Source organism: Oncorhynchus keta, chromosome 2 (assembly GCF_023373465.1).
Source record: "Oncorhynchus keta strain PuntledgeMale-10-30-2019 chromosome 2, Oket_V2, whole genome shotgun sequence".
NCBI lineage: Eukaryota > Metazoa > Chordata > Actinopteri > Salmoniformes > Salmonidae > Oncorhynchus > Oncorhynchus keta.
This window is the reverse complement of record NC_068422.1, coordinates 76,457,598-76,469,700: the sequence shown is the minus strand read 5'-3', so window position 1 is coordinate 76,469,700 and position 12,103 is coordinate 76,457,598. Positions and strand designations below refer to the sequence as shown.

At 43.3% G+C, this 12,103-nt stretch overlaps 2 protein-coding genes across 2 annotated transcripts in view; both read right to left on the bottom strand.

The window, feature by feature from the left end:
• The window catches only part of LOC118362605 (ras-related protein R-Ras2), a 60,442-nt gene extending 59,316 nt beyond the window's left edge, over positions 1-1,126 (bottom strand). Inside the window, exon 1 of the mRNA XM_052484029.1 lies at positions 754-1,126. Coding sequence (XP_052339989.1) covers positions 754-855 — 102 coding nt within the window. The 5' untranslated portion in view covers positions 856-1,126. The remainder of the gene's footprint in view (positions 1-753) is intronic.
• Positions 1,127-3,815: 2,689 nt separating this feature from the next.
• On the bottom strand, positions 3,816-11,953 carry LOC118377956 (coatomer subunit beta). Its single transcript, XM_052484028.1, has 22 exons — positions 11,758-11,953; positions 11,141-11,294; positions 10,782-11,011; positions 10,490-10,659; positions 10,273-10,387; positions 10,088-10,180; positions 9,231-9,368; positions 9,023-9,142; positions 8,796-8,903; positions 8,374-8,520; positions 8,126-8,271; positions 7,918-8,014; positions 7,662-7,822; positions 7,428-7,548; positions 7,096-7,323; positions 6,728-6,907; positions 6,182-6,326; positions 5,926-6,045; positions 5,674-5,819; positions 5,501-5,590; positions 4,900-5,055; positions 3,816-4,702 (listed from the first exon to the last, which is right to left on the bottom strand). The coding sequence occupies exons 2-22, from the start codon at positions 11,229-11,231 to the stop codon at positions 4,643-4,645; spliced, it is 2,862 nt and encodes a 953-aa protein (XP_052339988.1). The 5' UTR covers positions 11,232-11,294; positions 11,758-11,953; the 3' UTR covers positions 3,816-4,642.
• Between the last annotated feature and the right edge of the window lie 150 nt (positions 11,954-12,103).

The window sequence follows — 12,103 nt, the reverse complement described above, 5'->3', positions numbered from 1 at the left end:
TGAATGTTAGTTAGTCTGTTGGCTAAACCGTTATTAGGCTATTCAGTAGGCAAATTCAATGTCTGATTATGAACATGGGTCTACATGAATAAAAATGGTAGGCAAGAGATTTGTCAATACTGCACCTAATCGGTATGATGGAAAATACGTTCAATGTGCCTGTTCAATGTGAGTTTACATAGGAGTTTCGTTTCAGATTTATGCTTTCAAGTACAGCAGGCCCAGAAGTTCTGAACGACGTGTTATATTGTAGCCAACAATTATAGACTGATGTAGCGATCCACTCAAATATAGCTCCAAAACAAGAGAGATGTTGACAACTCAACTTTGAAAATAAGTATTTTTAAATTGCACCTGTACAGGTAGCCGAATGTTATAATAATTAGATTATACATTCTTACATCAGAGTTCAGCCTGAATCACAATTGTGAGACTATATCTTCACTATTTGTTCCACAATTTACTTTCCATAGCCGAGCGAGATTACGTTGCCAATTGACCTGTTATTCATTATACTGAAAAATAGGCTCAAAATACACATTTTATCTAAACACAATTTCAAGTTTTTTCCCAGAATATGTTCTGTGCTAAACAGGCCTCGGCGAATATATCCCACTATTGCGAGAAGAAAATTAACTAAAACCCCATCATACGCTTGTGGGGTCCCCATTCGCAACAGCTCAGCCAGCCTCCCTCCAGATTCCCAAACATTCCGTACAAAGTGGCTGGAGAAACGGTCGACTATTTACTAACCTGGATAAATTGTATAGTTAAGGCTGACTTTCCGACACCACCACCTCCAACCACAACCAGTCGATACTTCTCCTGCACCGAGCCGTCCTTCCACCCTGCCATCGAGGACACACTTCTGCTCTCGCCGCTGTCTGAACACCAGTAGTGAGGAGACACCCACTTTTCAGTGAAAGGCCTTCAGTTGAAAAATGGTACGAAGGAAAATCGCGAGCCTAAATAGACTGAAATGATAACTGCGTCTACAATCCCTTCCAGACTAGAGGAATTAACGGTGCTGCTCACTGAGATACGGGCGACCGAGTCCATACGCCCTCAACAGCGTTGCTAACCACTGCGTTTTTAAGATGTGAAACAGAAAGGAGTCATCAGTTAGTCCAATACAAATGTCCGTCGCTAGGGGCACTTTACTTCTCATGAGTAGCATCTACTAACTAAAGGGACATTTAAATATTACCATTGTAGAATACTCGTTTTATGATCTATGTTCCTTTCATGTAGGGCTTACCATTCTTTTCTTTATGTGCTGTGCCAACAATAACATTTATAAGCATTCATTTTGGCCGTGCACAGACTATCCTCAGTAGGCTACAATGAGGTCATGCAGTATTAATGTCCGTGTTAATGTAATTAACACTATCCACCATCCAGCCCACACATGGATGGATGGTGATTGTAATGGATTTCATACTTTCATCTCTGATGGTCTGGATGATCAATAAGTCTATCTTCCAAGTAGCACATCATTGTTAGTGGGAAAGACAAGTTTAGTCTGGCCTGGAGGGATGGCTTTTGGCTCATTTCTATGTATTACCTTAAACAATGGGAAGATATGCTGCAGCTTGACACTGTTTTCCACAGCTGTGAAGCGCTGTCCTCATAGACACCGTTGGCCAATATCAAGGCCCCCAGAGTGAGAGCTTTCCCACAAAGGCACTTTGTCCACATATTTATATGTTCTTAATTCCATTTCATTATTTGTATTTGTGTGTATTAGGTATATGTTGTGAAATTGTTCGATATTACTTGTTAGATATTGCTGCACTGTCGGAACTAGAAGGACAAGCAGTTCGCTACACCCGCAATAACATCTGCTAAACACGTGTATGTGACCAATAAAATGTGATTTGATTTGATTTAAAGCGTGTGTGTTTGTCAGAGCCGTCAAGGCTGACTGAGTTCTGCTATTCTGTGGCAATGGCATGCATGCGTGACCACAGTGATCTTGGTGACGCATACAAGTGTGTCTATATCTGAGCTTCTAGAAGAATGTTTTATAGCCTCCAGTCAGTATATAGCAATACTTTATGCAACACTGGTGCATGTGTTTATATATGTAAACTGAACAAAAATATAAACGCAACAAGGTGTTGGTCCCATTTTTCATGAGCTAAAATAAAAGATCAGAGAAATTATTCATAAACACAAAAAGCTTATTTCTCTCAAATGCTGTGCACATTTAAAATCCCTGTCAAATGCTGTGTGTGTCAGTGAGCATTTTATCCCTTGTCAACATAATCCATCCACCTGACAGGTGTGGCATATCAAGAAGCTGATTAAACAGCATGATCATTACACAGGTGCACCTTGTCCTGGGGAGAATAAAAGGCCACTCTAAAATGTGCAGTTTTGTCACACAACACAATGCCACAGATGTGTCAAGTTTTGAGGGAGCGTGCAATTTCCATGCCAACTTCAGGAATGGTCCACCTGAGCTGTTGGCAGAGAATTTGTTTATTTCTCTACCAATGTCATTTTAGAGAATTGTAGAGACCACGTGTAACGACGCCAGCCCAGGACCTACACATCTGGCTTCTTCACCTGCGGGATTGTCAGAGGAGGGGGATGCTGAAGAGTATTTTTCTGTCTGTAATCATTTTGATTGGCTGGGCCTGGCTCCCAAGTGGGTGGGCTTATGCCCCCCCCCCCAGGCCCACCAATTGCTGCGCCTCTGCCCAGTCATGTGAAGTCCATAGATTAGGGCCTAATGAATTTACTTCAATTGACTGATTTCCTTATATGAACTGTAACTCAGCAAAATCTCTGAACAGTACATAATATGAATCTCCTTCATTTTCCCTGTCTCCTCCCTGGAGGGCTATTCAGCAAGATGTTATATTTTAGACTCCTAAATGAACAAATTCCAATTGACTCCCACTCTGCAACGTAGTGCCAAAGGCATTTGAGGAATTTAAATGAACTGCTGAAATCATAGTCCACACAGCCTGTGGAGTAGGAGAGGAACAACAGGGGCGATGCACGGGTCCCTTCACACTTCAGGAAATATGACCTGTTAAGTATGTTACAGTAGGTCGCTTAATGGCTCTTTACCTATGTTATATTTACAGCTCTGAAATCCTTATGTCGACAAAGTTAAAATGGCTAGGCTAAAGGGGAATTCTGGGTAGAAAAAGGGGAGAGATTTGTAATGGAAGAAATCTTGTTGATTTACTGCATTGTTTGGGTCTCTTCTTTCCAGTCAGTCATTGTGATACCACACAAGAACAGGAAGTTTAAGAAAATTTGTGAATCACTGAAAATGTGAGTCACTGAATATTCATAACTTCTATTCTGTGTAGTTTTATGTCTTCAGATTTTAGAGTGAGATGAGGACTTGAGAGGAAAAAGACCTAATGATTCATCATGGGTTTTGCTTGTCTGAAATCTTGACTATTTGCCTAAAATCGTGTTTTTCAAACTCTATTCTTACAATCAATCATAATTTCACAGTAATGTTGCCTTTAAACATGCCTGTCTCAATATGAGAATCAAAAGGAAATGTGGGTATCAAAATCAGAAGAGGTGCGTCAAAGTGAGAAAACTTGTGTGAAGTGCTCACAATTCTAAATCTTTCCATACAAGGCAAAACGTGATGTAATTTCCTTTCCAAGAAGCAAAGGAACTTTTGAGTATCTATTCAACTGGGGAATTTTTTATATAATGGTGAGGTGGAAAAGGCAGTCAAAGCAATTGAAATGTGTGTGACTGACAAGAAATTGACAAGGGATTTTGATTTGATGCTGATCTTTCATCATTACACCATTTCAATACATGGCAAAGACTGATCTCATTTAGCACGTCGATTGTATTCACTCTACATTTGTATAACTTGAAATTTGGGACCTGGCACAAACATACATTTTCACTTCATTGATGCAATTACTTGCAATTTACAGAAGCAATAACCTTTCCCCACAAATCTTAGTTTTACTTTCAAGGAATTTGCATACATCTGATACAATAACCACTTTGATGAGTCATTATCTGTAGTGTAAAGACAATAGGACATGAGATCAGCTAAGCTGCTTATTCACAGGCAGCCCAATTCAGATAATTTGTTTGATCAAAAGACCAATTAGTGGCAAAAACATCAGAATTGGACTGCCTGTGTAACACACCCGTAGTGGATGGAATGTGCATTCAAACTGAATCCATATTTCATGGTTTAGCCTATGACATTGCACTTAACTTTACTGTCATAACTTTTGTCAACAGTGTAGTTAAGGGGTGGTGGAGCCGAAGTTTTTCCTACCTCGCGTTCCCTTAATGTAAGTAAAGAAAGACTGAACATGCAAACAGCCCATCGTCTAACAAATGTTGGGAGTATGTTTTGTTATATATGACATGTTTATTGAAAATGAAAGATATCCCTGGCCTATCACTTGGAGGACAGTAAGAGGGATTTTCTTCCTGACACAGGAGGTGTACAACCATCTCTCATACCCACATATAGAACAGTACTTAAATCAAATGGCCATAAAAAAGCTATCCGTTTATGGCCAGAGACAGATAGAAGAGACTAGAGAGGACTAGCAGAAAGCTAATTTCTTTGCAGATGAATCTTGTCCAGTGATGTGGAGTTCTCAGTTGGACTGCCGGTTTTCAGTTGACTTTATGCAGATGTTTTTTTCTGGGAAAGGTTGATCTTGTCACCCAGACTCAATGCCATGCCCTGTAGAGAGAGGGGAAGTGTTACTTGCAATGTATAAACTTCACAAAATAATACCACCCCGATGTTTGCATTATTCTATATTTACTACTAGCACTAAATCTACATCGCAAATGGCAACCTATTTACAAAAGTATTGCACTATAAAGGGAATAGGGTGCATTTTGGAATGTAGTCTGAGTGGAAAGTGAGTTTCTCACCTGGCTCTTGGCCCGGATGCGGATGTGTCCGTTGACAGGGGCATCAGGACCCAGGTGGATGGGCTTCTCAATGCTGACGTTGGCCAGGGCGTCTTCACCGAAGATGGAGCGGGCATACAGGTTGGCAGCCATGAAGCCACAGAATCCAGAAAGTGCCTGGTTGTAAGGACAGACAAGGTGGAGTGAGTGAGTGAGCATCACATGCATTACTACCTATTTGACCCAGTAGTAGGAGTCTGATTGATCCTGTAGAAACGTGCTCAGTTTGCTGAAGACAGGGCTATTACAAGAAAGAGTCAAGCTTATCTGTCTAAATCCATTAGTGGATTGATGAAGAACTTGAAACAAAATAAATAGGTATATATCGACTGTATCTCGCAAGGTGCCCTTCTCATTTCAAACAGATTGATTCAATCAGATAATTATAAAAAGCCATTTAGAAATCAAATCATAACACTGTAAAAAAGGTTGCAGCAACAGACATGTTAGACGCTCTGACAACTTCCACTCAGCCTTCCTATCTGCCAGGTTTAAAACCTCCATTCTGTTCTACACATCCTATTGATGTAGTTCAATCGGCAATATTCCACGACTACTGTACCTTCTCTGGGGTCAGGCACTTCATGTTGGTGGAGCTAAGGATGTGGTGGAGGTACTCGTTCAGGTCTGCAATGTTGGTGTTCACCGTCACCTAGAATAAAGTGTTATTATGATCATCCACTGAACACACTAACAAAACAAAATATGGACAGTTCTCTTATCTAACAGTAGTACCTTATTCTCCCACTCAAACTCAGCCCACATCTGTCTGAATTCTGCGTCTGTGCACGAGGCTGGCTGGATGTAGTCCATGATGTCAATGTGGATGTCACTGAGGACCACGCAGTTCCTGTCGCTGGCAGCTCCTGATACGTCATACACTGAGACAGACAGACATTAGAACTGATGTCGTACACATGGAGTGGAGGCTGGCATCAGATTATTCATGACAAGTATTCTGACAGAAGTTTGAAGTGATCCTCTTACCTATGTTGCCAAATATGATGCCATTCTCTGTGGACGCCACTTTGACGTTAGCCTTGATGTTGGCAAAGTCATGGGGTGCCAGAGTGAGAGGAGAAGGCTTCTCAACCAGCTTGAGGTCACCTGTTGGATTGAAAGGTTTATATCAGCATTAGACATACATCACCTATGGAAAACAAGAGAAATTGCCCTGAAACAGCCCTTAGTAAGGTTGTATGACTCTGCATGTAGTCATATGAACTATAGACTAGAACCTCACCCAATGTTGCCAGCTCCAGGGTGCAATTCTGAAGGGTGTCGTTGGTTTGGTTGACGACCAGCACATCCAACACAATGTCATACTGGTTGACATGGACATAGGCCTCAGCATAGACTGGGTCTGAGAAACCAGTCAGCTGGGTAACCTGCAATACAACATACACTCAGAATGACATGGTCCTCACCAACCTGTTGTTATACAACGGAGCAACTGTCAATAACTACCTCAACAGCACTAATAGCTAAGATGAAAATGTAAATTTCTGAATAGGATCCTGATACAATCCATGCCAGAGCCTGAACTTAGAAATGTTATATTCATTCCCTCTTTCATAGTCGTACCTATGGAACAGACCTATAAAACACCGATTTCTCTGTTGCTATGGCTCACTGTCATGTTGGAAACAATGCCACCTGCTGGCAACTTGATGTACATCACATACATCTACTATCCAAAAAGGCACATGACCATGTGATTCGCAAGCACACAATTTTGTAATTCTGTAACAGAACAGTGTGTGTGTCTACTGGGTCCTTGTAGGTGTACCTTGTTGAGTTTGGAGGCCATGGGGTCATTAGCCTCCTTCTTAAGAGTGGTTCCCATGGCAGCCAGTAAACTGAGCTGGAACTGGTCCTCCTTGGAGGACGTCTCGTTCTTGGCCGTCAGTTGCATAAAGGAAATGGGGTCATCTGCCTGCACCAGCACGTTCCGTTTCTCTGACTCTTTCTGTGGATAAGAGCACAGAACACCATCAGCACATAGCAATACAATCCAGCAGTGTCCAAATGGATATGCAGCCAGGTGAAGGGAGAACTAGAGTATAGCTTATTGAACTGGGAGAAGGCAGTGGTTTAGTGAGAAGAGTGGACAGGAAGCTATGGCCTAGTAATCTAGCAGCCAGCGCTCCTCCCTACCTTCTGAGATAGCTTCTCCTCCTCCAGCCTGACAGTGAGCATGTGAGACAGGGACTTGCGGCACTCCTTGTTAAAGATGTCATTCATGAGGGGCGAACACTCGGACAGCACCTTGAGGCACAGCGAGATGCGGTCCACATCGTCATCTGTGATGGGCTTCTTGGGCAGAGAGGACTTGCCCAAGTGGAGGATAGTGGCCATGATCAGCATAGACTCAGCCACAAAGGACTGAAGGGGAGATGGTGATAGAGCCTTAGAATCACTTCATGACTTTCAATGGACAGTGAATATATTCCACAACCGTTTCAGAAGATAAGAGGTTCTATACTTACATTCTGTCTCTTTTTATCTTGAACGATGGCGACATATCGCAGGGCCACTTTGGTCAGGGTTGTGGCCAGGGAGGCTGCCACATAGAAGTCTCCGTCCATCAAGAAGCCCCTGAGAGGAGGCCTACAAGGAAAGGGATAATAGTTTCATTGAGTGTCACACCATCCAATTCTGAAAGACAATCACTGCAAGCTAAGAAACTATGTATTTTAGAAACAAAAGGTGACTTCTTTTACCTGTCCTCTTCCTTCTTTGAGGGTCGGGAGGAGCTGAGGGCGCTCTGTGTGACGTAGGTGCCCATCTCTGTCACCAGTTTGGCTGCTGGTGCTGCACTCACCTCTTCTTCCGGCTTCCCCTCCCCAGCCTCTTTCTTGATCTCGTTCTCTACTATGGGGATCTGAAAAAGGGACAGACATGAGCAACTGGCATCAAGCAACACTCTGGTATTGGGCGCTGAAAGTAAATGAATAATCCATAAGCACACACACATACCTCGCCAAGCGACCTGCGCACTTCTGTCATCACACTCTGAATGTCCTCTTTAGTGCTGCAGTATTCTCCCAGGATCCAAAGTGCTCCTCTGTAGATCCTAACACAGTTTAAAAGATTGGATGTCGGCATAAATAAAACAAATCTGTAATTCTCCAAAAGTATCCTGTAATTCTCTATTTATATGCAAGCTTGTCAGTCTTGGTCTTACTTGACAGTCTTGATGGTGTGGAAGACTTCCAGCATCTTCTCGATGATGAGGGGCCTCAGGTTGTCAAACCTCTGAATGGCTTCCCTCACAAACTCCAACACATCAGCCGCCGCTGCCTCATTAGTGTCACTCAGGAACTCCATCAGCTGAGTGACACACATATATTATTTAGATGACATCACAGAGGACAGAATGACCCTAGCTGTGTTTGATTTCAGGGTTTGTATGTGTGAACAGGGTTGACTCACCACAGGAATGACATTGGCCGCCATGTCAGGGAAGCGTACACTGCATGAGTGGAGGGTGCGCACCAGCAGCTGCCTGAATTTATCAGTGTCCTCATGCTCCGTCACATTGTTGGTCTTAATCACCTCCTTCTTCAGAACTATCACCAACTGGAACACAAACACATTAACACCTTGGTTAGAATAATCATCCTTTTACAAAATAGACAGGAGAGGAGAGTCCACAGAGACAGGAGAGGAGAGTCCACAGAGACAGGAGAGGAGAGTCCACAGAGACAGGAGAGGAGAGTCCACAGAGACAGGAGAGGAGAGTCCACAGAGACAGGAGAGGAGAGTCCACAGAGACAGGAGAGGAGAGTCCAAAGAGACAGGAGAGAAGAGTCCACAGAGACAGGAGAGATTAGTCCTGAGGATGACACCCCCACCTCCTCTACGTTTCGGGATGAAACTAGGTCCAAGGCCAGCTGCAGGGTCTTCTTCCGGACCTCGAGGTCAGGCGTGCTCAAAACACGAAGAATGTCCATCACCAGGTCCTGGGTGGACAGAGAATAACCTGGTTAACATGTCTGTTATTGCACTTCAAAGACTGACTGGTACCTAACATTGAGTCTGTTCACCAGGAGCAACATTAATGAAAGTGAAGTTGGAGTACCTGGAGAACACGTTCATGAGTGGGATGCTCCTTCAGCTCTATCAGACGATCCAGGACGATCAGCTTCACGTTGTTGTCACTCTCCTTGATGATCAGGTCGATGTAGCACTGGGCAGCAGCCTAGAACAAACACACAAATGCCATTGAAAGACAATACCAGACCAAAATCCACAGCGGTGCCGTGTTGTAGATAAGTGAGAGGGGGTACCTTGATGGCAGTGGGTGCGCTGGACAGCGTGACAAGAGTGCCAGCTGCCTCGTACTTGACGGCTGGGCTGGAGGACTGCAACAGGTTGTAGATGCAGCGGATGAAGCGGGCACGCTCAGAAGGGTTAGCGTGGCACACCTAAACATTGAGGAAACAAGAGACATGACAAATAAAAAATGCCAGTACTTACGTGGATATAATTTCCAATTGAAGCTTTGTTGTTTTCTTTACCCCTTTCTCTCCCCAATTTCGTGGTATCCAATTGGTAGTTACAGTCTTGTCTCATCTCTTCAACTCCCGTACGGACTCGGGAGAGGCGAAGGTCGAGAGCCGCACTTCCTCCAAAACACAACTGCTTCTTGACATAATGCCCACTTAACCCGGAAGCCAGCCGCACCAATGTGTCAGAGGAAACACAGTACACATAGGGACCGTGTCAGCCTGCACTGAGCCCGGCCCGCCACAGGAGTCGCCAGTGCACGATGGGACAGTGCACGATGGGACCTGGACGACGCTGGGCCAATTGTGCGCCGCCACATGGGTCTCCCAGTCACGTCCGGCTGAGACAGAGCCTGGACTCGAACCCAGAATCTCAAGCGCGATGTAGTGCCTTAGACCACTGCGCCACTCGGGAGGCCCTTCAAGCTTTGTTTTAATTTTCTTTAACTCATAGCATAATGTCTTAATAGACCACACACATTGGCATATGTTTCAGCTTGCTCCTTCCTCAGTGCATGTGAGACAGAGAAACAGACATCAAGTGACATCCTGTGTGTTTTTCTTTACATATTTCTCAGAAGAGATATATGGATGTTTCTAGTGGGATTTTCTGGTGGGAAAATGTCTGAAGGACTCACCTTGTAAATTAGTTCCACAATGACCAACTGGAGAATATCTCCAAATGTATGCACTTGATCAATGCAGGTGCTGAGGTAATCCAGAGCTCTGTCCTGCACAGTGGAAATGACCAGTGTTAGTCCCAGACACAGAAAAATGTTGGTGAGCAGTCTCTAATAAATAAAAAACTGAAGATGCAATTGACCTGGTCTGCGTGAATGAGCATCATGAAAGCATTTCTCTTGCAGCTGGCATCTTTTTCATTCACAAGGAAATCATGGATCAACTCAGGGGCATCTGGGATGAGATTTTCAAAGTTCCTGAGATGGAAATAAAATTGCTCAAGTAAATGCCATGTTCTGCATTAAGGGTCATAAACAGTCATAACGAACTTCCGTATTGTATCACTACAGTAAGTTTACCTGTAGATTGTGTAGATGGCCAGTACAGCATTGCGGCGAACGTAGCTGTGGCGGTGCTCCAGGCAGGCGCGGATGGCGGGCATGAGGGGCTCCAGCAGCTCAGACTCCTTCAACTTGCACAGGAAGCGTAAGGTGGATCCACGGATGAACTCATTGGGGTGCTGCAAGTCCTGAAACAGACAAACATACATTTATTCAAGGATAATAGTCACACATCATACTTTCTTGTGCTAATTAAATAATTTATCGAACATTCAGACAGAAAGTAGACTTGTGTAGTATGCTCCAATACCTTTCTGTAGGCGTCACAGACCAGGATCATCTCCTGAAGTAGCTTGCCATCTGGAGTCGTCTTGGGGACAATCTCCCAGAAGACTAGCAGAAGCTTTTTAATGGTGTGGTCTTGAAGTGGGAGGACAAATCGGATGATGGTCATCAGTAGGCCTGGCAGCTTCTCTCCATTCAGTATCATGATGATTACCTTCTTCAGGGCGTCTGTCTTTGCCTTGATCTCTCCTTTTTCTGATATCAGGAAAAAATAACATTGTATTACTCTTAAAGTCACACTAATCATAGATCATTCACACGGATTGTTTAGGGCCAAGTAGGTGCCTATTGACAATGCAGATAGGGTCAACAAAGGACACTTACCTAAATCTGCTTTGAGACTGACTTCCGATGGAGGTTCGGTGTCATTTGGAACATTGATCAAAGTGTAACAAACATTCTCTGCGGCTGTCATTTTGCCGGATGGATCGTCTTTCTTCTTGCAACACCCCAATCAACAGAACTGTTAAGATGATTCCTATGAAGTACCCATCAAGTAATGTTAATGCATAATCCGAAAAATGTAAACATAGATGCTATTGCACATAAGTTACTGAGCACGATTCGTGCTTTCTAATACTGCACAGCTGTAGCTAATAAATATATGGTAGCTAGTCGACACGTCAGTTAGCTAACTTGTACTATAGTAGTTCGTTAGTAACGCTACTAAAGTAGCTAGTTAATTTTCTTCATTCACACGCCTCGGCTGTTAGTTAGCTAGTATGCTAGTTATTGACAAGTCAATGGCCTAACGAATTATGCAGCTCAATCAGTAATATTCACTAAAAAAACAGATATGCAATATGCCAGTAACACTTCACAGAGCCTATTAAGACGTTTTGATTTTGCAAATTGAGCAAGCTCAAACGCTTGTCGTCCATGACAGCTAATGTTAGCATGCAAATGGTGGATGGATACCAAAACATATTTGGAATAATTACCCTAACCAATCTTTCCACACTTGGTCACGATAGAGAAATAAGCACGTAGCTGCCTTTTACTGCACGTTTACTATATTTCAAAATATCATTTGTCGCGTCTGTTATTTAATTGGGCATCTGTAAAATTGCTCATATCTTCTCGAGCTGTCCGTTCCCAACTTCCCTGTGACGTGGAAGATTAGCTACTTTCTGAGCCACATCACTGCAACAGCAAGTGAAAAGGGACAAATAACCCGGATATCTAGACGCGAAGAAGAAATTCTAATTATGAGTGTTTCCCAATATAATAATCTTCTATATTGCCTCCATGTATGTACTCTGAACCGATGCTTTACATATTTTTCCT

Coding starts and splice junctions, on each gene's coding strand:
- LOC118377956 (XM_052484028.1), bottom strand. CDS start 11,231: ATGACAGCCGCAGAGAATGTTTGTTACACTTTGATCAATGTTCCAAAT. Junction 10,660..10,781: donor TCTGTGACGCCTACAGAAAG/GTATTGGAGCAT, acceptor TGTCTGTTTCAG/GACTTGCAGCACCCCAATGA. Junction 6,046..6,181: donor CCTGGAGCTGGCAACATTGG/GTGAGGTTCTAG, acceptor TCAATCCAACAG/GTGACCTCAAGCTGGTTGAG.